Raw genomic sequence first — 25366 nt, 5'->3', positions numbered from 1 at the left:
AAGTATATTGTGAAGAGTTTGCTGACACGCTTGGCTGCAGAATGGATAAATGATGTTGGTTTATTATTTAAAAAAAAGCAGGCGTGGGGCAGAACCTTTTTTTTTGTTAAATCGGCCTAGTGAAGAGGGTGGGCTGGATGGATGGATATCCAGTGGAATGCAACATCATCCCAAAGAATTAATGTCTTAAAATTAAAAAAGGGGTGATTATTTTATCCTCATAACCCTGTTCTTTGCCCGAACGTCACGAAATTTCAAAGTCAATTTAAAGGCCTGGCAGCGGCTGACAGAAACGACCAGCCCCTAGTCCACGGAGGCGGCCCCGTAATAGGAAGGTTGCCGGTTCGAATCTCGATCCGCCAAGGTGCCACCGAGGCCCCCCACATGCTGCTCCCCAGGTGCCTGTCATGGGTGCCCACTGCTCACCAAGGGTGGTGGTTAAAAGCAGGTGACACATTTCGTTGTGTCACCGTGTGCTGTGCTGCAGCGTTTCACAATCACTTCACTTTCAAATAAACGACCATTTGCAATAAAGGTTAAGAGATTTTATTTGACATAAAAAAGGGGTGCAACCTTGGGTTCCCTTCGTGTGAGAAAGGGAATAAAAAGTGAAATGTATGTAAGGTCACATGTGACATTTCACACAGCTGTACAGTAGGCATTCAGGACAGAAAAGAGTTTTTGGACCCTTCCTCTCCATAACTTGTGGGAAGAAAAGAGGGATTATCGGGAAAAATAAAGACGGGTTCTTCACAATTGGAGCCCTTAACCAGGTTAAAGCGTTCAAATACATTTTAGAAGTAACATTCATGTTTCAACACAATAATATTGATAATACAGTTGAAGACTTAAAATCTTACTTTTAAACCTTAGAACCAATAACAGAACAAGTGGAGAGTGGTTTTTATTGTTTTTTTTCCCCTAGCACTGTACAGGTCGACTTTCCACAACTTTGAGGAACTTGGGGGGGAAGAAAAGATCAAATATGGCCATGTTCAGATTCTGTAAATCAGTAAAACAAGACATTCAAAACCATCACGTATTTTACACAATTTACAAATGGAAATATCATTGTAATATTGCAGTCGTCTCTTTTTTTTTTTGTTTTTGTCCTTTTAACTCTACTTAAGAAACTTTACAGTATAAGCGACTAACAACCCGGTGATTGAAGCATGGCTTTACACGTTCACCAGATGTCTGGACTTCCTGGGACCTTCCCAAGGTGACGCTGATGCACAACTACAGAAGGCAAGAGGAGCCGGGGGTACAGATACCTGCAAACACTTTCTACTCCAAGCAAGACAGCGTTGCCCTTTAAACACCACGGTTTCTACACCAGCAGCCAATTGAATATGGCCGATAGCTGTGGTACAAGTGCAACTGGCAAAATCATATGGCCATATACAGATGTACAGCTTGTACAAACAGATCATTAGGAGCATCACACGTAGGTGGAAGGTCGCACCTTTGAAATGAAAGAGGACCAGCGCCAAATGAAACATGGATTATAAATAGCAATGCCTACCGTGAAGCAGTAAAGCAGAAATCAGAACGTGGAAGAACACGGGCAGAGGGGCGGTGAGTTTATGATATCAGTTGACAGGAGTAATATTCATGTATTGGAATTCATTTGCTATATGGAATGTCAAAACTTAAACAAACAGTGCATTAAAAGTTTGTAGAGATTGGCAACGTATCATAAAATGGTTTATTCAAGCATTCAGCAATCAAAGTCAACACATCACAAAACCAGTCTATGATGGCACAAACTTCATTGAGACCATGGGGCCATAATCAGGCTGGTTCTGATATTGGGGTGGGGGGTTGAGGCTGACAAAAAGGCAAGGTCAGTAAGCTGGCACCGGGATCGGCGATGGGAAACGGAATGAAGGCTGCTTTCTGAGGTAAACGTCTTTACAGGGCTGAATGTTCTGTAGTAGCTGGTAGAAATCTATAGCCTGAGCGAGGGCTAACAAAGCCATGAGCAGAAAGGAGAAGACACTTCAGGTCCAGAAGACTTCCCATTTCTCTGGACAGTCATGTTACTGGAACCAGAATCTCAGCAAACAAGTAAAAGGCTTTATATTAAAAAAAAAAAAAAAAAAAAAGCCAATAGTCTTAAACAAATGACGGCCGATGGGGGGAAGATCTGCTAAAATAAGCAATGCAACCCAAGGCAGTTAAAACATATCCCAATAGACTCCAATTTCCAACATTACACAAAAAAAGAAAAATTGCTTAAATATAGGAAAATGACAAATTTTACAGTCCAAAATACAGTGAAAAGAGGGAGAGGGGGAGAGAAAAAAAAAAAGAAAAAAAAAAAAGTACAGTAAGTTCACACCCTTTATTCCACTACTGAAAATCAGAAGAGCTTGTTCATTCTTTCAACACACATTTTACTTACGCACACACACACCCCCCCAGTTAGTTTGGTATAAGAAACCAGTAAATAAACAGAAAAACACATCAACTTCCGTGTTTTTTCTCCTCTCTATTCAAGTAAACTTTAAATAAATCATGCTGCAAAGTGACTGACTCAAGTAAAAAAAGTAAAAAAAAAAGAAAAAACATGCAGCAGTTAAGCACAGAAATCACAGTCATATTTAGCCATTTTCACTGCTCGCATCAACGGTCAGATGGAAAGAGGGAGAAAATAAGCTTACAGTATATTTGCCAGAATCAGGCTCAAGGATAACCACCCCACCAGGAGGCAGATTAGTGTTAAATTTGATGGGCATTTAAAAATAAAAACAACACACATTTAGGAAATGAAAATAATAACAATAATAAAAAAGATCATTAATGACATTCCAACGATTACATTTCCATTTTGGCGTCTCAAAAAAAAACAATATCTGATTAAAACATTACAATTTCACACAATTAATATTTATTTACAACGGGAAAAAAACAAACAAAAAAAAAACACTAGTTTTGCTTTGAACAAGCGAGTACTGGCAGGGCAGTGTTAAGAACATCATTCATATCAGCAATTCAACAGCAAATCAACTGCTTAGTCTGCTTTAAGGAACACTAAGAGTAACGCCACCTTCAATATCAGAGACCGAGGAAAACACGACAAACTTCCCTTTTTTTCCCCATTTCAAAACGCTCTCGACCTCCGCTAACATTCTCATGTGAAATTGAAAAAAATTCATACGGAAGGCGTGGAGAAAGACCGCCACACCCTAACGTGATCCTGCCAGACGTCGACGGGACCCATTCTTCCTGTGCACACGTGGAGTTGTAACAGAAGCGTGATGAAATGTGATGAGAGGAGTGACTCGCGTCTCATTTCTCCAGAGCAGTGGGACTCGGCCGGGGAGGGGGGGGGGGGGCGTCCATCTGCATCAGCTGTGTCTCAGCGACGTGTAGACACCATGTCTTATTGGCTGGTGTGTCATTGCAGCACAGAAAGGCCTACTCTCATAGGCTCCTCTGAAAGGTGGTCTGATTAAGGCATTAAACAGTAAGGCCGGCAGGGGGAGAACTGTTGCCTAGTAACGTGCATGTGGGGGTTTTTTCCCTGCTATTCCCGTCTCCACAGGCCATACTGTACATTCTCACTCACACATGCACAGCACTCACTGGTGACATCGGGACAATCATTCTGTGTATTATTTCTTTTTTTTTTTAATGCAATGTGTATACGAACACGTCTACGTTTAATAAAAAAAATGTCACTGTGGTTTCTTTGGAAAAATTGCACTCAGTGATAGAGACTGAAACTCAAACATGTATTCAGTAGTACTGGACAGGGCTGTCACTCCATGAACTCATCAGAAGAAGCTGTGGGGGTACCGACCATGCAAACTAATCTGACACTCTTAATATATAGCTCCAAGTAATATGGCTTTCAGTTACCGTAACATTCTACATGCCACAAATAGCTTAGGATAAATAGTTGTATATGATCTCGTTTTTTTCAGGACAGGAACAAGCACTCTAGTAGTTCTCTACAGAATGATGGTGGACGACATTCTCGTTTATATAACATGACAATGGACAATGCTCCACTTCCCCATTCTTAAAATCCTAACTACGCTCGAGTATTGGTGGCGGCATGATTGTCAGGATGCGTCGCGAGCCAAAGGAAAGCGGTGAGATTTTCATCATTACCTACGAGTGCCGACACAAATGCATACCAACGCCCACTGGCCGACCCATTCCACGAGGGAGGCACCAACAGACCACAAGCGGCTCATCACCCCTCTGATGATGATGGCGGCTGTCGGCACTTCACCCCATTACGACCCTCCATCGGGCTGGAAGGTGAGTGTAACCGGAGGGCAGTTAACCTCACAGAGCAGCAGTCCAATACGCATCTTAACAGTGTCCGAAAACCAGCTGTCCTCCGCACAGCACACAGACAGCTGTGGGACAGCTGAGGAGACACTAAGGCCATACAAAGAGACAGAGCAAGAACGAGGGAGGGCGAGAGAGACAGAGTTGGCGCAAGAGACTGTTCAGCCTTCTTAGAACAAGCTAAAGTTAAGCAGTTATATCGATAATTACTTTACATACCCAACTCAGGAGTAAATGCTGTATCTCAACAATCAGAAGACAGGGATGGACAACAGCTGGAACGTGTTCACTGCCTTTAGATACAGATAAACCAACATAGTCCAAATATCGAGAGAGAGAGAGAGAGAGAGAGAGAGAGAGAGAATGCCTGTAACTTGTTAAGAGCTGGTGAGAGGATGGCAGTGCTGGAACACCCTTCCCAAACACAACAGCAGACCATCCTGCATCACTGACACCACTAAAGAAGTAGCCAAAGCACCTGTTTTGGAGGAGGGGGGCGGAACATGGGTGTGATGGAAAGGACAACTGTGGAAAAACCGAGCACTGCACTAGAGCGCGCTAGCAGAGTTCAGGTTCACCCTCTTCCGCGCCAGATGAAGGTGCAGCAGTGCTGCTCCGTGGCCTGCAGTGCAGTTCCGGCAGGGTGGGGGCAAATAGGAGGCGCCTCTCAGACAGATGTAGGGGAGAGAAACACGACAAGGAGCCAAAACAGGTGTAGCAGAGAGCAAACCGGAGCAGTCCAATAAAGAGCCGGTCAGCAAATTATCTCCATTTGTGGTTGAAACAAAGGAAGGAACTGGAAAAGCAGCCATTTGACTGAGTGGAGAGTTAGATGGGCCATACCCGCCTCAGATCCACTATGTCCTAAGCGTTGGGGTTCAAGGGTCAAGCTTGAGTTTTATTGGAAGTGACAAAAAAAAAAAAAAAAAAATAAGGAATGTTATGGAGAGAAAAAAAAAAAAAAAAAAGACAGAACACAGGCAGGCTCCATAAGAGTGCGGTGCTGTAGGTCCTTCAAAGGTGACTCAGAAGGTCATCTCGCCCAAGTGCTTCCCCTTGACTGGTCTTCACAGAAGCAGCTGACTGAGACAGTGGGAACAGGACGGGAGAGGGGCGCGAGACCTCACTTGTGTCGTGGAGTGTTCTTCTTCCGTTTTCGCTTGAAGAAGCAACAACACCTGTGAACAGAGGAAAAGGGGCAGAGAGAGAGAGAGATCAGATTTAAATGTCTCCGACACCCACGTTCACAGTGAGGAACACCACATGCTGCATTCACACTGCTGCTCTCCCTCACAAAGCACTAAACACACTAGCATCGTTATTCACTAGCGTTCGCCACAGAGGATACACGCTCGGGGTTACGGTGTTCCAGCGTAGGCCACAACATCCAGAACAGTTAAAATAAGGTGCATGTGTGACAAAATGACAACGTCTGAGGGGGGAAGGGTGGGAGGGTGGATGGGTGGTGATGGAGGAGAGAACAGATCCAGACTTCAGGCTGGAAAAGCCCTGCTCTACGGAGCGTTAGCTCTGTAATAAAAATATCCCTTGGTCTTATCTCTCAGGAATCTGAAAACATGGCTCTGCTGCGCTGGCACAACATTAAAATCCTCAAACTGCTGTCTGGGAATGATAAAGCAGAAAATGAAAATCCATTTTTTATTTTTATTTTTTGTCCCTCCACAGGTGAATTGCATAATCAAACGCATTATGATATAACATAATATCCCATCTGTTCCAAAGAGGGTCATGTGTTAAAAGCACTGGACTGCGGCTGCTTTTTAACAAACAACTTTGGAGGACAGAGAGTGATTCCCAGAAACAACTGGGGGGTGGGGGAGACGAACAAATAAATGAATAAATCTTCGAAAGAGTGGGAGGGAAATGTCTGGTCTGTTCCACTCGCTTGTTTGGATGGATGAGTATGGAGAGAGAGACTCACCACAGGTTGAGCATTTTCACGCAGCTACAGAGAGTGTGAAGAGAAAAGATACAGAGATTAATACTGCAGACAGACACAAGGGGACAGGACAGTCCTCAGGCCAGACAGAAAACACATAACACGGTACAGGAGGAGAGGGGGAGAAGAAGAAAAAGAAAAAGAAAGATGGAGGGTAGGAGAGGAATCAATAGAGTAATGGGTTGACATCAGAGAAGAAGAAAGGAAGTCTCCCAAGCACTGACCTGCATCAGCGGCACAACCTACCAGCCATTAATTAAGACAGCCGTTCATTTGATCATAAATAAACACAATTCATAATCTATTTATTTGGCTTAATTATCTGCAATGCTGCATTTAAATTTCATGGTTTCACAGGATGAATTCAACAGTTCACAGTCCCGTCTCCATCTGACATTTCCATCTGCACGTCCAGAGCGGTCAGATTGGCTCTGCATCTCTCATGTTGGGATGTGGCCCTTGGATTTGACTGGCTGACCACCTCTCCCAGAGGCCTCTCAGGCTTTACATGCACACATTTTCACCAGACAATAACTGCTCCAGGACCCAGTGAAAACGCAGCTCACAATTATGTAGGAAAAGAAGGGGGTAGGGGAAGACTAAAGGTGACTATGGATAAAATTGGGAGACTGGTCAAGATAGTCTAAAATAAAAATAATAAAAAACAACATGACAGGAGAGAGTTATGATGCAGACTAAGCATCATAATAGTGTTGTAATAGTAAAATAAGAGAGAGAGACAGACAGAAACAAGGAGACCACAAACTGATTAATACATACTTGGCTTCATCCACCACTTCCACCTCCGCCTGTGCTGTGATTGGTGCGCTGGAGTGGGCTGCCTGTGGGTCGTCGGCATTCAGCTCTCCATTGGTCGAGCTCACCACCTGAGGAAGAGGGCGGGCCGGCCGTTAGCGCGAGTTTATGAGAGATCAGGGAACATGTCTGCCCAGGGCCTCGCAGCCATTAGCCTCTCCGTCTAATTCGAACTGGAGCTATGGCAGCACGGCGTGTTCAGCGCCACGTCCTACGGCCTGTGAATCAGACATGAGTCAGCCTGGGAGCTTGTTGAGTTTTTGTGTGGCCTCCCGCAGTTAGACCACTGATGCACTGATTAAAGCCGTAGCTTAGTTCATGACACGCTACAGGACGGCAGGATTCTCCGCCAAGGCCACTCCAGCGTGTTTCAGCCAATGTTTCTAGAAAGCTGTACTAAACTGAGCAGACATGACAGGCGTTCTTTTTGACAAGTGAATGGCGGCAGCGTGGTTGTCTGGAGAAGGCGAGGGGGGTAGCAGGGTGCCAGCGCGAGGGCAGCGGGGCGGGCTGCTGTACCTGCACAGAGCCCCCATGCCTGTCGGCCGCCAGGTGGGAGCTCAGGTACGAAGAGTTGGTCTGTCGGTGGGGCTGAACATCCCATGCTCCTCTGCGGTCGGAGGCTGCAGTCTGGCGGCGGGCGAAGAAGCGAGGCATCAGTGGGCGGCGAGAGAGTGAGGAAGAGTAAGAGAGGGAAGAGGAGCGATGACAGAAGAAGGGGGAAGGACAGTGCCAGGGGCCATGCAACGCACAGCGGAGAACAGGAATAAAGCAGAGGACAGGCGAGGCAGAGCGGAGGAGTGTTAGTGGATGAGAGACCAGAGTAAGTGGGCAGTTACAGTGCAGCACAAACACAGACACACAAACACAGGAAGAGAGCAAAAATTAACCAAAATGAGCTAAAAAGGCAAAGGCTGGCTGCAAGTGAGAGCGGCATTTTCCGGCCATCCTCTCACACACTCAAAACACTGACAAACACTGAGTTTTATTGACTGGATTGAAATAGTTATCGAATTACACTTTTTTTTTTTTTTTTTTCTCCAGAAATAAAGAAAGATACGTTCTTTGCCATTTCACCATTTTTAAAGAAATAAACTAGGAAGCTTTCAAATGATATGGCTCTTGCATGTGTGCGGTTTCATGAATATTGCGAATTCATGAACGTCATAATTAGGCAGGTCATGATTAATCAAACCGATCACAGCCAAAGCAGTGTAGCGTCAACTAAACATTTCTTATTGTATATTCTATACTGCTGTATCGCTTAACTGAAGGGGTAAGAAATTTGGCCATTTTGGATATTAGATGCTACAGGTGCGGATCTTCACTGGCCAAGGAACAATAATAATAATAAAAAAAAAAACATTATTTGATTAAAACAGGCTTTTAAACTAATTTAAAATGCAAGAGTTCAATTCTTGGCCGATTAACTGGACTCCATTGACAGTCATTTTTATTTTTAAATTCATTATTTAACACACACACACTTTTGTGTATTGGTTAGCAACCACTTGTCGGCTTCCTTGTCCCAAAATGTTTCTATGAAGAACATCACACTTTGTTCAATAGACAGGCAACGCATTAAACCTGTGGCTGTTGTCAGAAACCTTGGCCTGCCATCTGAACAATAGCATTCATTTGACCCTGGCGTCAATCTGCATTTTCCTATCTTTTATTCCACAATTATTACTTTTATCGCAAACATTCATTTGTGCAAACAAATTGTGCAACTTTGTGCCAAGATAGATATGTGGCCTTTGGAGACATTTTTTGTTCTCTAAACCCATTTTTTGCAAATGCTGTTATCAACAAGGGCTTTAATTTGGGTTATGGTTTGGTCTGTGTCTTCATGGAGATCCTGTCAGACCATGCAGATTAGCACAGATTAAATATTTTGCGGTCTACCACTTTACCCCCATAATGCCTGACAGAAAATTATGCTTAAAATGGTTTGCACATATTCTGACTTGTAAAGGCTATGGTCTTAAACATTTGATTAACAGTTTCAATAAATTGTCGACTATTTTTTTTTGTCTATTGCTCCTGTTCCACCAGCACAAGATGCAAATACGTGAAATTCACCCCTGGTCTTAAATCTTGCCATTATTTAAAATATTGTTACACTGAGCAATATACAATCTTTGCGTTTAGGTTAAGGTCATCCAAAACCGTAAAGAAAATGCCGGCTGACAAAACCACAGGCTTTGTCAAGCCACAAAACGGTTCTATAAGAAAAAGAGCCACTCCCTGCATCTTCACTCTACTACATCATTTGTTTTATAGCTTCCTTCAGCCTGGCCCGCAGTCTCTTCAGACAGCAGACATTTCTTTCCCAGAGAGACCGTACAGGCAGCCAGGGGGGGAAGGGCCAACACTTTCTCAGGGCCCTCATTCTTTACTGTCATTTTATCAGACGGCCGCCATCTAGCACGCAGTGCATCTTGGGGCAGCAGTGTCCATCTAGCACATAGTGAATCAGATGATTATAGAGCTGCAGCAGGAGATTGGGGTCTTAGCCTGTAAGATGTTTAAATGGACTTTGAGGGATTTTTTTTGGATGAGCCCCTGTCCTTTTGCTCTTGAAACAAATGATACATGCTCAGGCACCTATGTTTGCAGGGCTGGGTAATATTTTAAAATAGTATATATATATAAACTATATATTATGATATAACAAATACAAGTGAACACATTTTGAATAATAATTTTAGGTAAACATCTTACTTTTACTGCAGCAACATTACATGAATTTGTTCTGAGCAACGTCATTTCGAAAAATCTTTAACCAGATATTTCCTGGCCATATCACCCAGCCCGACAGATATGGACGGGATGCACAGGTCTTAATGAGTTAATCCTGCAGACCTCCTTTCCTCCTCTATTTTTTCTTTCTGAGAGAACCAGTGGAGTGGGAGTCCAGGTGGGGAACGCGCTGATTAAAGATTAGTCTGGTCGTGCTCAACACACGGGCAGCCACACGACAATCAAGTAGCACCACTCCAACTCAGCCAATCACAGGCATGAGACGGCAGAGTGGAGCTGCCAGCAGAGACGACTGGACTTCTTCCAAGGGAGAAACACATTTGTTTCCCTGTGGCCCTCCATCAACAAATGCTAAACAGACACTGGCCAGCATGGAAGACACGACCTTCCCCCTCGAAGGGAGATGGAAATCTGGCGAAGAACACAAATCTAAAAAAGGATCAGCATAGCCAATATCAACAAAACATAATGAGAAACAAATGAATAAATAAGTGAAAAAATAAATATTGCCAATGACTTTCAAAAGAGATTTTGTGCTTTCTTCTTATTATTAAACAAACAAACAAGTAAATAGATGCAACCGTGTAGCTCCTTCTGGAGGTGGTGCAGGGCCAGGGCTGTGTGGGTGCTCCCACAACAGAGTTGCTCTTTACTGAGTCACTGCAGCTTAAGGTCCTTTACTTCCACCACATCTGAACACTCACTCCATCTCAGATAAGCTACTCTCAAGCAGTATGATACAACCAGTCCACAGGGGTTGGGAAAAAGAATGTGTCTCAGCTGCCATGACCCCCTGGTGGACCTTACCTGATTCCTAAGTGGCTGGTGTTGTGAGGGTCGCTCCCTGTTCGCATGGCTTTCTCTTGTGATGGCCGACGCACCGGAATCCACATGGACAGACCCGACTGGTGTCGGCTACATGGGTAACAGAAACAAAAACCTGACTCAACAAAAACCACACCTGCTCATCCTTGGAATCAGCATGTATTAAATATTGTTAGAATTAGAGCCGCCCTCAGCACCAGAGTGCTCTGGGTTCAGATCACAAGCCAGAAAAAGAGGCAGGGAACTCACAATCTGTCTGCCAACCCAGTCATAGGTGTAGTCAAAGGTATATCCTTTACGCTCAAAGAGTTCAGTAAAGAGCGTGCGCAGATACTCATAGTCTGGCTTCTCAAAGAAGTCCAGCCGCCGAACGTAGCGTAGGTAAGTGGCCATTTCTTCTGCAGAGACAAAAGAAAACATGCCGAGCTCCATTTCATCATTTCAGGAATTCCACAAGGACGTAAGACGCGCAAAGCCCCATCAACTTACCTGGAAAGTTCTCACAGAGCACCTCTATGGGAGTGTTGCGTTTCGTATCTCCGATCTTCTGGTATCGCTCTTTCAAAGTGTCCGCCTGTGGCATGGGAAGAGAGGGTCAGATTTTTCCCTCCTTGTATTCAGCTGCTGAATCATATGGCTGCATCACAGTGGTCTCACAAACCTTGAGCCCTTGCCATGGTAGACTGCCCCGGAGAAAATACATGAACATGTGGCCTAAGGCTTCAAGGTCGTCACGCCGACTTTGTTCTAGAAAGCAGAGGACAGGGACGACACATAAGGAACTGCGATACCATCCGCCCATCACAGGAGCAGACAGTTAATGGCACTTCAGTCTGTTTGGTGCCACGTCGGGCTACTATTCCCTGATCAAAGGGACACCACTGCCACTGTACCTTTGCCAAGGTGAGTGTTGATTGACATGTATCGTGCTGTTCCCGTGAGGCTCTTGTGTTCTCGGTATGGAATGTGTTTTTTGGTTTCAGGGTCAATGTACTCTTTAGCCAGGCCAAAGTCTATGATGTGGATTATGTGCTCCTTCTTGTTCCCTTGACGACCAATCAGAAAGTTTTCTGGCTTCACGTCTCTGTAGATGAGGTTTTTGGAGTGGACGTACTCCATCCGAGTGATCTGGAGCAGACAATGACTTTAAAAAAAGGCCTTTAAAAAAAAAAAAAAAAAAAAGCTACAAATATGTGTGCGCGCTTACCAGCTGAATAGCAATCATTAAGACAGTCTTAAGAGAGAAGGTCCGGTCACACAGGTCGAACAGGTCCTCCAGACTGGGGCCCAGCAGCTCAAGGACCATGGCATTATATTTACCACATGGGCCAAAGTAGTATACCTGTGGAAGGCCCTCTGCTGTAAAGTAGAAAACAAGAGAGTGGGGGATTGTGAACAGAAATTAAAGGATTTAGGAAATAGGATTAAAAAATGAAATTAGGATTAAGTCGCATAAATCATTAGCAAATAATTAAACATGATAAAAATAAGTCAGAGGGAAATGAAATAGGCCACGTAGTTCTTGTCCCAGTGTGGTGCAGGAGTCTCCAGGTCACAGCAAATAAATAAAAGATTATGGTTTTGTTTCTACCACAGCGATAAAGGCCTAATCAGTGTCTAAATAAAACATCTTAAAAGGGTTCATTTTTACAAGTCAAGAACAAGCACTCAACCACCATATACATGCAGTCCCTTTTGCAGATATGAAGTAGATGATCAATATGATTTATAGTGACTCAATTACCGTAGGAGTATAAGACACAGAGTGACCTTGAGGCCATGATTTTTAAAAATGAAAGACATTTTGTTTCGTTTTTCTCCTGCACAGTGATGCACTGTGTGCGTGTTTTATGCAAATACTGTTCTTGCCCTCGTGTTTTCGCCCTTATGGAAACAACACGTGCTTTTAATGAAAGTCAACTTGCAGCTCCTGCTCAGTCAGTTGGCTTGATCATACATCTCACTTCTGCATGACCTGCTAGACCTGAGCTGCCTGGGACTCATATGTTCAGGTATTATGGACTGAACCAGCAATCAGCCATCAGTTACCCACAAATCTCTGCAGAAGCAATAAAAACCACACGTGAACTTTAATATGGGCCAATTTCAACCTGGCAAATTAACAAGTGAAATAGTCCAACGAACATGAGGGACAGATTTTAGTGCTTAGGGATAAACCATGATGAGTTCCTACAAGTTATGGCCTTACCGGCCAAACCAAGTGAGCCACAAAAATGATGAAGTTCACACACTGATATAGCTGTGGCCTGCATAGGATGACTAAATGATTTGCAGTGAAACAGTTTCAGGACTTGCTGAAGAAGAGGAACACTGAATGAAAGCAGATGAGCGGGCAGTGCAAGGCCCCATGGGAAACGCACTACACACATTCCTCCCATGAACCCAAAACAGCCCAGACGTCTTGGCAGGGCCACCAAAAAGTCACTGGGCATGACGGACTGAAAACTCTGGAATGATTCAATCTGCGGGATTACAACCTGAACTGCGCACTGAAGCCTGACATCCTGGAACTATGCTCCTGCAACAAGATTTACACAAGAGGGAGCGAGAGCCGGTGAGACAGAGACGGTGATGATGGTTGTGCTGTGATCAGCAGTGCTGCAGCTTACATTATGGGTGAGGATCTGGGGTGAGCTCACAGCAGGGATCTAATGTGTCATGTGCTGATTCAACACAAAGTGCCGCAAATATTGTCCATTTTTGAAAAACGTAAAAATAGGACAACAGGACACGTCACAGTCATTCACTATTAACAATAGATATTCGGTTGGAGTTAAAGTAGCCTTTAAACCAAAATGTCACAACGAGCGAATCAGAATAAAATATCCAATAAAATTACATTTATCATCATTAGGATTTATTGCACTTAATTCTATTTTTGTCATTGTGTTATTTTATTCTCTCTCACAAACAGCAGTAGGAATAAGCCTCCATGAGTCACAGCATGCTGAGAAATAAATCTCAAGCTGTAAGATCGAGGCTGGCTGAATCCTCAAGAGAAGCTGGGTGGGCGGGGCCGCACTCGTGCGAGGTAGAGTGATGCCACATCGCCCGCCACCTGTTCCACCATCTCCACTGCGCTGCCGAGGTCTGCTTCAATCCGAGCAGAGACAAACTGCGAAGACGCGGAAACATCAGCACGGCTTCACACATCCCCGAGTGTGGATGTACACACACACAGCCCACAGAGTGTGTGAGTGGCGGGGTGAAAGTGTCACACTGCCATGTGTATTAAATATGGCACTGCCTGCCATGGATAAGGTTTACACGTCTTGTGTGAATTTGCAGTGTTTTAATTAAACAGACTGTTTGTACTGGATTGCTCATTAAGTGAATTAAGTCTGCTTTACGTCATTTAAAAAAAATGATACGAATAAATTTTAAAATGACGATTTTACACTCAGAGTGAAACTTGCAGTTGGAGGTTTTGATTGAAAGTAGTTTAAAATGTGCAGGAGTTTTGGGAGGGGGCGGTGATGCTACCCTCAGGAGAGGGTGCGAGATGATAATGGACTAACGCCTACTGCTGCATGAAAAGAGAGCCATGATAAAGTGTTGAATCAGAGCATTAAACTACACATACCACTTTAAATAAGACACACAAACACAACATGGCAAGATACATCACACAGCATGACCTAGCACACACACACACTACATAAAACAATAGACTACAGGCTTTTGCCCTTCAATCACAGTCAAGTATTGATAAGGAATATACTTGGACATGCCAATATTGGCTTTTTTTTTTTTTAGGTAATATTCTAGCAATTTGAGATGGTGAATATCTGGTTTGCATGAGCACCTCCTCATGCACCAAACAGTCCTGAAGAGGCGGTCAGGTATCCAGGTACTTTTGCCAGCAACTACGGAGCAGTGGTGGCCTAGCGGGGCAGTGGTGGCCTAGCGGTTAAGGAAGGGTGGTAGTAGCCTAGTGGGTAACACACTCGTCTATGAACCAGGAGACCCAGATTCAAATCCCACTTACTACCATTGTGTCCCTGAACAAGACATTTAACCCTAAGTTGCTTCAGGGGGACTGTCCCCTATAACTACTGATTGTAAGTCGCTCTGGATAAGGGCATCTGATAAATGCTGTAAATATAAATTAAGCGGCCCCGTAATCAGAAGGTTGCTGGTTCAAATCCCGATCCTCCAAGGTACCACTGAGCAAAACACTGTCCCCACACACTGCTCCCCGGGCGCCTGTCATGGCTGCCCATTGCTCACTCAGGGTGATTGGTTAAATGCAGAGGGCACACATCACTTCAAACGCAAGCAGAGTTGTGGCGGACAATGAGGTATGCAATAACCTACACACTTGTGCAACCTACAGACAACTGTACATTTTCATCTTTTCATTTTTACAAACATAACTGTTGCTATGAAAAAAATGCTTGGAATTAAATAAGGCCACTCACAAGTCAAATCTTAATACAATCAAGGACCAGTATGCAGTTTGTACCCACAATAAAAGTTGCAGTGGAGCTCTGAGGAACATTCCAGTTCCACCTCCTTTAAAAGGGAATCTCCCAGCAAAGCTGGTGCTGTGGTGGAGGAATCACATGCACGCTGAGAATGAGGTAATAAATATCAGATAATATTACACCCAGGCAAAAATGGAGGGAGGGAGGGAAAGAAAGAGAGATCAGACCAGAGAGGATGGCCAACCCCCTCCCTCCAGCATTTACAAATAAACCTTTTAAATGTCTGGCCTGGGAAAAAAAAAAAGACAGAGGGACAGAAAGAGATGCTGGCTTTAGCAGTCCACACATAAAGCCACAGCAGAGCGTGTTTTTAGAAAGCGGACGCTGATGTCTTATGATATCTGAGCACTGCTGACAAGTGTGGCATACTACACGCCCAGACTTCAGGCATTGAGCACACTGCCATTGCTTTTCAAAGTTATTATTTTGCAAGCATTTTATAAAAAGCAAGAATCAAATCGGAGTCACACAATGGAGCAGCAGCAAACTGTTAATCCAGTTCAGGTTTTTTAACAACTGAAATGTTGCTTTAAAGAAGTGCGAGTTGAAATTATGCAGCATCATGCTCACTTCTCCATGCCGTCCCTGGTCATTGGGCACAATGCAGGGACTCCAAGCACTAACAAACCTCCTGCACGGGCAGGTTAGGGTCACTAATAGTGGTAGTCTCCACTCGCCTATGAACCAGAAGACCCAGGTTCGGACCCCACTTACTACCATTGTGTCCTTGAGCAAGACACTTAACCCTAAGTTGCTCCAGGGGTGGGGGACTGTCCCTGTAACTACTGATTGTAAGTCGTCTGGTAAATGCGGCAAATGTAAATGTAATTTCCCCTAGCTGAATGCTTTTCAAGGTGTGGGGGAAATAGTCTCACTCTGTGGAAATTCACAGCAACTTTGCACATACAAAGCTGGCACGACAACCTCCATTGCATGTTTACCTGTTGCTTTTTTTCCATAGGGGCTCGCACACAAGAACTGGTGTCAGTCACATTTTTTACATGGCCAAATTTCCTCTAAAATGTCAAAATATGTTGCCCACTGCATCTTTGAAAAAAAATTCTGGCGAATTATTGAACACCATGCTACATTTTCACTAACTGTACACAACACGTCATTATCCCTCCAAACGCCCGTCAACAGCACAGGACACCCTCGAGCATGTGGCATGTTGCATTCAGATGTGCTGCTTCAACTCATGAACATGGGTCTGACTTTGAAGAAAATCTATCACCACCATGATCTGCTGACTTGGGCCGCCCCCCCAGGGGCACACTAGGGTTAACAAAGTACAAATAACCCTGAAAACCTCCTACACTGAAACAACAGGAGAAGAGATTTGGGGTCTGAACAAACACGGCGTGGAGGCACGCAGCATATCTGTTCAGAGCCAAGCGCTTGTATCAAATCAGATGCTTGTAAACGCTCCTCCAAAAGCCTTTCGGGGGAGAGCCGGTGCCAAACTGAGATCAACCACAGCGTAGAAGCGAGGCCAGTCAGCCGATTTGCTTGTGACACCTTGACACAGACAGCATGGAGACTGCCCGCCTCCCCACGCCTTGGGGTGGCAAAGGACAAGAGAGAGCCTTCGCCTCATTGAGGAGTGTGTGTGTGTGTGTGTGTGTGTGTGTGTGTGTGTGTGTGTGTGTATGTGTGAGTGAGAGAGAGTGGAGGAGTGAGCGAGAGAATTATGGATATCCAATTCAGTTGACTGTGCAAAATAAGGGGGTGGAGAAAGGAAAGAGAAAAGGGTTGTCCCTTGATGTTTGGAGGCACCATATTACTCACACACACCGGCGGTGATATTGCAGTGGTGAGGAACAGTGGGGAAAGTGGGACACTCTACTGGAGAGGTCCGGAAAGAATAGACTGCTCGGTGTGGAGAGGTGACGTGTTTATGTAATCATTCACTCAAAATGAAGTGGGATATAAAAGTATGCAGCGAAACGTCACATTTTCCAGATGAATGGACAGAAAGAGAGACCCCCCCTCCACATGAATCCACCTTCTCTGCATGCAGGTCTGCCATGGTCTGGGTCTGTGATTTATGAACGAGAGCGAGCTGCAGCCTGCTTCATCCCTACATATCACAGCCTAGCACACATACATCCACTGATAGGGCAAGCTAGTTATTAAAATGGACTAGTTACCTAAGGGTCACTGCTCAGTGAGGGCGATCAGTTAAATGCAGAGACCAAATTTTGCGGTGTGCACAGTGTGCTGTGCATCACAATGACAAAAACAAAACAATCGCTTATGGGTGAGAAAGGGCAAATGAGCCATGATAATGCAAAACACCAAGCACACGGATTTCATGCAGCTCATGATGATACACATTTTAAAAAGTAAGTGATTCTCTAAGCAGCTGAGAGAATCATCGGTGTCACTCTCCCCTCCCTCCAAGACATCTACAGCACACGCCTCACCAAGAAAGCCCTCGGCATAGCAGCTGATCCCACCCATCCAATGCAAACCTTCTTCAGCCTGCTGCCATCAGCGAGGAGACTGCGGAGTCTCCAGGCCAGGACCAGCAGACTGAAGGACAGCTTCACCCATCAGGCTGTCAGGAAACAACTCCCTCCCGGCTCTGCCCCCACTCCCCTCTTCTGCTCCACAAACTTTCTGAACCCTAACACACACAAACTGACCATGCACCAGTCACTCTGTGCAGCTTTGGTCTGCCAACCACCTCACTTGTCACTTTGTCACTTTAAACTAACCTCTGTTGCACTACATGGTTTTGCACTCTCCACCATGTGCCCTTATTTGTATATGGTGTTTTTAAAATTGTATATTGTGTTTTTTTTTTAATTTGTATTTATACCTTTGTATTCAATGTTACTGTTTTGTATTTAATGTTACTTGTATGGGTCTGAGAGTAACGTAATTTCAATTCTCTGCATGTCCTGTACATGCGGCAGAATTGACAATAAAGCTGACTTTTTGACTGAAGTGGGATTTGAACCTGGGTCTTCTGGTTCATAGGCCAGTTTCTTACCACCCTTCTGTCCATACTCTGTGTTCATTTAGACTATTTCTGGACAATTTTAGGGCAGATACAGACGTTTCTGTCTGAATCGTTTGATAAGGGCAACATACACAAGTTTGTTTCTCAAGTTTGTTTGTCAGATCTACTCTGCCCTCCACCCAGTTTTCTCAGGTGTTCAGACCAAAGACTATTGTCTGTTCCTAGGTCACATTACAAGCTCAGAGGTGACAGGACATTTGCAGTGGCCACCCCACATCTATGGAATGATGTACCAATCAGTGTCAGACAGGTGCCATCAATCGCTGTGTTTAAAAACTCACTTTTACACCCTGGCTTTTATCTCAGTGTGAGGTGGTTCTTATATGGTGTTCTGTGGTGGCCTAGTGGGGGAAGCGGTGGCCTTGTGGTTAATGAAGCGACCCTGTGATCAGTTTGCTCAGTGGCACCTTGGCGCTTTGGGCTACAAGTCCCCACACACTGCTCCCCGGGCACCTGTGATGGCAGCCCACTGTTCACTAAGGGTGATGGTTAAATGCAGAGGACACATTTCGTTGTGTCACCATGTGCTGTGCTGTGCATCACAATGACAATCTTTATTCTGTTTTCATTTTATTCTTAATGAACTCGTTGTCGATGTCTGTCCTGTTATTTTTTTAACATTATTTTATATTATACAGCACTTTGGTCAGATCCTTTGTTGAGTTAAAGTGCTTTATAAATAAATATGGTATAATATGGTATGGTAAGCACTTAATTTAAATTAGACATCAGTAAAATGATATCAGCATAACCAGAGAATTTAATCACAGGAGTTACCACCCCTGCCACTGACTGTCATTTAAACTGATATATTACCCACCTTCCAGTGTGTCACTATGGTGACTTGTAGACAAGTATGTACATGTGTATTACATTCAAACCTATCTGAAACAAATAAAGACTGTACTTTTTTTATATACATGGTCACCATATATCACATGGGTCACCATGAGGGTCCTGGAAAACTGACCATGGTTCCTTAAGTATTTGATATTAAGACTTTGCGATCACGCTCCCACTGAGACGTACAAAGCAAAAAAGGCATTTCCCTCCGAAGAGCTCACACCTGCTGCTCATGGCATAAAGCGGTGGTTGCTAACGGCACAAACATCTGATGAGGCGGTGCCCTTATGCCATTTGTTTCTCATTTTTCGCTTTGATGCATGTTGAGCAATGATCAAGCACTGCATAAATAATTTCTAAACTGGGTCAAAATGCTGTGATCCCATTTTGGAAATCATAGAGGAGAGGAGCCTTTTTAAAATAACTAGCTGCCCAAGAAGGTTTCTCTTTTTAATAACAGCATGATCCCCCTTTTTGGGGAAAAAAAAAAAAAACGTGAAGAGCTGTATTCCTGGCTCCTGAATGGCATGTAAACAGAGCAAGGCTCTGAAAACAGCTGTGGCATGCTGCATTTTGACGTTGCCACTGCAGATTCTGCAGAGCGCAAATGCCATCCAGTAGGGGGGCTCATCCTGTATGTCACACTTACACTACAGGAAGTAACAGATGGGTCTTCCTGTGCGAGACTCAACTTCCTGCTCATATCAGCTGAAACAGACAGACAAAAAAAAATAGCAGATATCCAAAAAGATAACAATCAAGGGTGAGCAGCACCGCTTTTGTTGTACACGTCGCTGAAGGCCCCTAATGGATGCTGATGTGGCAGGCCGCCATCTCACCAGAGCCGCCACAGAATGCTGAAAAACCTGGCGTCCCCTGGGATATCTAATCATGTGCTTCATCAACACCACAAGAAGGCGGCAGTTTTGGGCACCTGTGCTGGCAAGCCCATGAAGCCAAGAAATATGCATGTGTGAAAATAGAAGAGAAAAAAGGAGGAAAAAAGAAAAGATGATGCAACTAACATTTAAATTTAGTTCACCTTGTTAGTGTCATTCATGGTATTGGGCCCCAAAACAGTGATGCAACTAACATTTCCATTCAAAAAAAAAAACATTTCCATTAAAAAAAATGTATTCTAGTTTTTGCTGTGGCGCATTTTGAAACAAGTAAAAAAATCCCATCAACCAAAACACAGCCAGCAGTGCATGAAACCAGAACACAAGAAAAAAATATATACATATTTACATGCAGTTGGTCCAAAATGTGTTTGCAGGACACATGCAGATGCAGAATCTTTGCTAACAGTATCAGTTCTTTGGAAAGACTACTAGACTAGCCTTTAAAAGGGTGACTTTGTGACATACAAGAGGGACTAATATGTAACCATCACAACAATTTATTCATTTAATTACATATGTATTAAACCCCAGTGAATGTCCAAAGTTTCTGCAAAGTTGTTCAATCAGCATTGCCTCTAATGAGTTACACCAATCACAGCAGATAGCAGCTGCTGTCACTACCATACTGTGATCTTCACACATGATCTGTTCTAGAACCCAGCAGTTACAAAAAAAAAAAAAAAAAAAGTCATTTACATTTCCTAATAGTTTCATGATTGCTGTAGCTCCTAGCTTTATAAAAAATGCATTTATTTTACCATCACAAACACAAACCAAAGCTTATTTCTAATGCATATGGAGACAGCTCTAGCTGTGATGAAGGATTATAAATAAGCTCTCTTACCAGTGCTGCCGAGAGTTTTGTAAAAGCGATACTCCAGATGTAGCTGTGGTGCCCTGGACTTGATGGGTTCCTTGAAAACAGAGGAGGGCAATGTTATTTAGCACCCAGAACACTTTATAGATCAAAAGAGTCTATGTAGAAATGTATACTGGTGATGCCCACAACAACCGTTTTACAGGTCAGATCTGTGTGAACAGACACAATATCAACTGAAAAAGATGAGCGCAGCTGACTGCTGTGTCAGTTCTTCTCATTTGGGAGGCTTTAACCAGTTTAGGCAGTATTCATTTTGTAGAACTACCAAACCTTCTCAGTCCTCCTTCAACAAAAATACAAAGCTAAACACTCCTTTATAGAACTGTGCATGCTCCACACCAAAAACCCTAAAACTATTAACACTAAAATAAAACAACTTACCAGCTTTATTGCTACATACTCATTGGTGTAGAGATTTTTACCTGGGGCAGACAGAAAAAAAAAAAAAAGAGTAAATATCAAATTTTCATCACTCCTTTTGAAGTTCAAGTTCAAAAGTCTTTAACCTCATCTTAGAGTTCATCTCACTAGAGTTCATCAATAGAAAAGGTCAGTTATGACCACTGGGATCGAAAAAAGTTAAATACAAAGTCACTGTCTGCGTTGCCATTTTAGCCCATCTAAAGCAACTTTCATCAGTCAGGAGAAAGTATATCGCTGTGGAATGGGCGGCAGTGCATTATCAAATAAAACTGAGGATCCTGATGTGATCCTGCTGGACCTCTCAGGCCCCGCACCCACATCCCCTCCATACCTCCCATTTGTATGCCTAGAGCAGATCTGTAACATACACCTGAGGGTCTAGTGACTGACATTAAACCTCAACCTGCTCATCCCCTAAACACCGGTTTACAAGATCCACAGACTCTAATCCTCAAATTTTGGGTTGATCATTACCAGAGGGGCGCTCAACTTAAAGGCTAAATAAATCACTACAGTGGTTACGTTACCCTAGTGTGTAATAGAAGCAAACGGTTTCTAGGAACAAGTTAAAAAGTTAGAGGACATGTTATCTCTGGTTTTTCAGTGCCAAGTAGCCATGGCTGGATGAGGTAATCATTCTAAGGGCTTATATGTGACTTAATACACCTGTAATAGTCTGAAAAAATGAAAAAAAAAAGATACATATTGAGCCGCTGTCAAGGGGTCACAAATATCTTTTTCTGAAACCTTCATGACAACATTTATAATAACTGATATGTAGGTATCTCAACTTAAGTCATTTATAAGTTTGGGTCCAATACCACCTAAAAAGGTATGACATGAGTGTTAAAAGTTTTCAATTCGTTCCTTACCCAGCTTCAGTTCTCCAAAATTCCCACAGCCGATTTTCTTGCCCACACGGAAATTTGGTCCAACCATGAGCACGCCGGATGAGGTGGAGGAGCTGGAGGGCCGGGTGTGGCCGCTGCGGCCCTGTCCGGGCTTGGTGCTGCGTGCCGGCCTTTCTGCCTCCTTCTCCCGCGAGTGCTCCATGGCTCAGGGCCGGGCTAGCCTCAGCTCAGCTGGGCACTATGTGCATGGGAGGGGGGCCGGGCCACCCCACGTTGCGTCTGCCACGGTCCTACGGCTCAATGTGACCTCCACATTTGGGACAACAACAAAAAAAAAAAAATGCAGGCGATCTGGTGGAGGAAAAAGAGAGGTCTTCGGTTAGTCATCTCAGTTATTCTGGTTCTGGTGTCACAGTAAAAGCACAAATTCCACAACACGGCTGATCACATTTCAGAGCAGAAAGTATTCAAGAGGAAGACAAACCTAAGGGCAGGGTCAGACCACAAATTGTCCACAAAGAGCTGGAAGCTCTTTATCATTTTCAGAATTAAAGAAGCTGGTTGTCTGAAGAACCTTCTCATCTATGTCAGAATGCCATAATTAGTAGCTGGCCTAAAAGTTACCCCAAAACCCTGGATATGAACCAGTCCTTTGCCGATTAGGTTGGACAACCCTGGATTATCATTTATCTCCATAGTCATTATCTATGCAAAAAAAAAACTCATATTTCACAGAGGTGGGCAGATAGTTTTTTATCATGGATAACGCTAAAGCACAGACAGGAACGGATCACAGAATATTTATTAATCTTTTCATATCAGGACTAATGCTTCTGAAGGGCACCAGCACTGGTAGCTAATTCACTTCCTTTTACTCAGACTGGAGTAACAGAATCAAACACAGTGTTGGTTTCAGGCCCATGCATGTATGAAAAAAACATTGCCCATTGTAGCAAATCAAAGCGTCCACACAGGTGAACTCTTGTATTTGAGAACATCATGTGACCATGTAGAATATTTATGGAATGAGTCATGATGCATCGATATCGAGGCTTTGATAATCGTAATTGAAATGAATCGTGAGACCAGTGAAGGTTCACATCTCTAGTAGCAACATATTGTATAGGATTGCAGTAATATTAAGCTAATGTTTTCAATGTGATTTAAATCATGCAGTGCATGATTTGTCAATCATCCCTATTGACCTTCAACTGGCCTCCTGGGTGACAGAATTGACAACTCAAACAAAAAAGGATGGGTGGCAAGTTAGTTCCTCCTGCCAAAGACACAAATAGCTAGCAAGCAGCGCTTCCTTGTTTGTGGCTACTGATTTCTGTAAATATTTAGCAACCTCATCTGTTGGAATGTCAGAATGCGGCTTTAATGAACCAATAAGGCAGGAATAACTGGCAGGGCGTGGATTTTACTGCCAACACCTTTTATGCCAGTCAGGTATGGTTAACCTAAGCCTACTTACACACACACAAACAACTGCTGCAGGAAAAGTAAAGGCTTTTGAAACAATTTAATTTAAACATGAGCATGCTTGGCAGCAGGAGGTGTATGTAGCTTGGGACCAGGGGTGAACTTGGTGGGTTTAAAAAGAAGGGTGTTCAAAATATTTTTTATATTGTTTTTTCCAGTGATCTTACTCCATCTTGAGCAATCAGGAGATGGTGGGGGTCTCTAGCCAAGGTCACACTGCCGGCTGCCCACATGGCCGCTTCCTAAGGGCCAAGCTTGGTCTGCTCATAACAGTCAGTCTGCAGCAGACTGCAATAGGCCTGAATGTAGCACAGTCGGTGATGGGTGGGGGCGGCCCTCACGCACATGCGCTTCTCCCAAGGGGTTCTCCCAGCAAATTCAATAATTAAACCAATTTGGTTCCAGACAAATTGGTTTGTCAGTGGAGCAGTGACTTCAAAGGCTGGAAAAGAAGCTTTTCTCTCCTGAACAATAACACAAAACGGAAAAGCGCAGACGTTGTTAAGATGAGAAAATACAAACATATCAGGGAGGTCATGCACCCGTAATTTAATAATAAAAGATACAATAATATAAAGAACTAAAGCAATGTAAGTCACGATAACGCTCCATCCTGACATGAGCCTACATGGTAAAGTAGATATTACACAACCAATAAAGATTCCTGATACAAAACGGAAAAAAAAAAAGCCGGCCACTGCCCTTGTCAAGTGACAACTGCTGGACCATTGAGGAAGAGATAATACAAAGGAACAATTGAGGTGATTTTTCAAATCCGTTTGTTACAATGGTGCATTTGAAGTATTGGAAGCTCAGATTGTCGTGAGCAAGAGGCGGGGCATTTTATTGCAATTGTAGTCGCATACGGAAACAGTCTCGCATCTCTTGCTAACCTGTACAGTGGGAATGTGCTAATAATTCATGGAAGACATTCAATGTCTTCAGATCGCCCCTCATTTCCCACCATTGTCTGAGCTGTTTTCCTGCTCACAATGGCAGGAGAGGGCCCTGGTTGGCCAATATGAAGATCTTTCAATTCACATTCTCGTTTTTTCTTTTCCCTTCACTGAATGGAAAGGGACTTATAAGGCCTGTTTCCTATGGGTGGCTTCCTGCAACATGATCAAAGGTCCCCCTGTAAGACACAAAGCAGTCTAATTCATCACCGGGGCTTCCCCGTCCAACTATCACAATAATATTTTTCCAATGCATTTATTTTTTTTCTACTGACTGTTTTATTATTGCTTGTCGGTTCTAAAGAGGAAAGGTTTGGGGGGGTTAGGTGGACTGCCAGCAATCAATCCTACAACTAACATGCTGCACAGGGAGGCCGGAGCAATCCTGTCACTGTGTACAGACACGTTATGAGACACAGACACTCGATCCGAGAGAAGTCATGAATTATTGAAGCCTTAAAAGGTTTAGCCTGGACTCAGATTTGAGTGGGGCACAGGTCATTTCAATGGCAGTCCTCTAGTCCTCATTACCAGGTCAGAGGAGCAAACATCCTCACAGCAAAAGGGATTAAAATATGAATTATAGACATGTTAATCTAACGTTAATATAACATGATATATAACATACTGCCTCTAGCAATACATGATGCAGTGATGCACTGAACACTTGCATAGCATAAAACAAACAAATTGTTTTCTAAAATATTTTTCTTTAATAAAAAAACCTAACACTTTTACAATTAGACACATCTCAGGATTTTATGTACAATGTCTCTCATAGCTCAGAATAAGAATCAACAGAAATGTGATATTGATAT

At 43.6% G+C, this 25366-nt stretch overlaps 1 protein-coding gene and 1 non-coding gene across 5 annotated transcripts; both read right to left on the bottom strand.

Annotated features, from left to right (window-relative positions):
• Positions 1-5293: 5293 nt before the first annotated feature.
• On the bottom strand, positions 5294-22408 carry csnk1g1 (casein kinase 1, gamma 1). Of its 4 annotated transcripts, XM_028958511.1 has the most exons (13): positions 22129-22408; positions 21215-21255; positions 20798-20867; positions 11880-12031; positions 11566-11800; positions 11334-11419; positions 11162-11246; positions 10922-11070; positions 10655-10762; positions 7604-7714; positions 7049-7155; positions 6251-6274; positions 5294-5486 (listed from the first exon to the last, which is right to left on the bottom strand). In XM_028958511.1, exons 1-13 carry the CDS (start codon positions 22307-22309, stop codon positions 5432-5434), a joined length of 1404 nt encoding a protein of 467 aa, XP_028814344.1. In that variant the 5' UTR covers positions 22310-22408; the 3' UTR covers positions 5294-5431. The 4 variants fall into 4 exon arrangements, 3 of the variants coding, with proteins under 3 accessions (XP_028814344.1, XP_028814345.1, XP_028814343.1); XM_028958512.1 differs by lacking the exon at positions 6251-6274; XR_003742885.1 differs by having other exon boundaries at positions 5377-5486; positions 6251-7155.
• LOC114767551 (small nucleolar RNA SNORA47) lies at positions 21011-21118 on the bottom strand. The gene has a single exon (XR_003742972.1). It is a non-coding gene; the product is annotated as a small nucleolar RNA SNORA47 (small nucleolar RNA).
• Positions 22409-25366: the final 2958 nt, after the last annotated feature.

This window comes from Denticeps clupeoides, chromosome 17, assembly GCF_900700375.1.
Source record: "Denticeps clupeoides chromosome 17, fDenClu1.1, whole genome shotgun sequence".
Lineage (NCBI taxonomy): Eukaryota > Metazoa > Chordata > Actinopteri > Clupeiformes > Denticipitidae > Denticeps > Denticeps clupeoides.
The sequence above is the reverse complement of the archived record's forward strand: the minus strand, read 5'-3'. Positions and strand labels throughout refer to the sequence as shown.

What these genes read in the sequence shown, in the direction of transcription:
- csnk1g1 (XM_028958510.1), bottom strand. Translation starts at nt 22,309, where the DNA reads ATGGAGCACTCGCGGGAGAAGGAGGCAGAAAGGCCGGCACGCAGCACC. An exon ending in TTTTGGAGAACTGAAGCTGG is followed by an intron (nt 21,256 to 22,128) that starts GTAAGGAACGAA and finishes TGTCTGCCCCAG; the next exon opens with GTAAAAATCTCTACACCAAT. An exon ending in AGTATGTAGCAATAAAGCTG is followed by an intron (nt 20,868 to 21,214) that starts GTAAGTTGTTTT and finishes TCTGTTTTCAAG; the next exon opens with GAACCCATCAAGTCCAGGGC.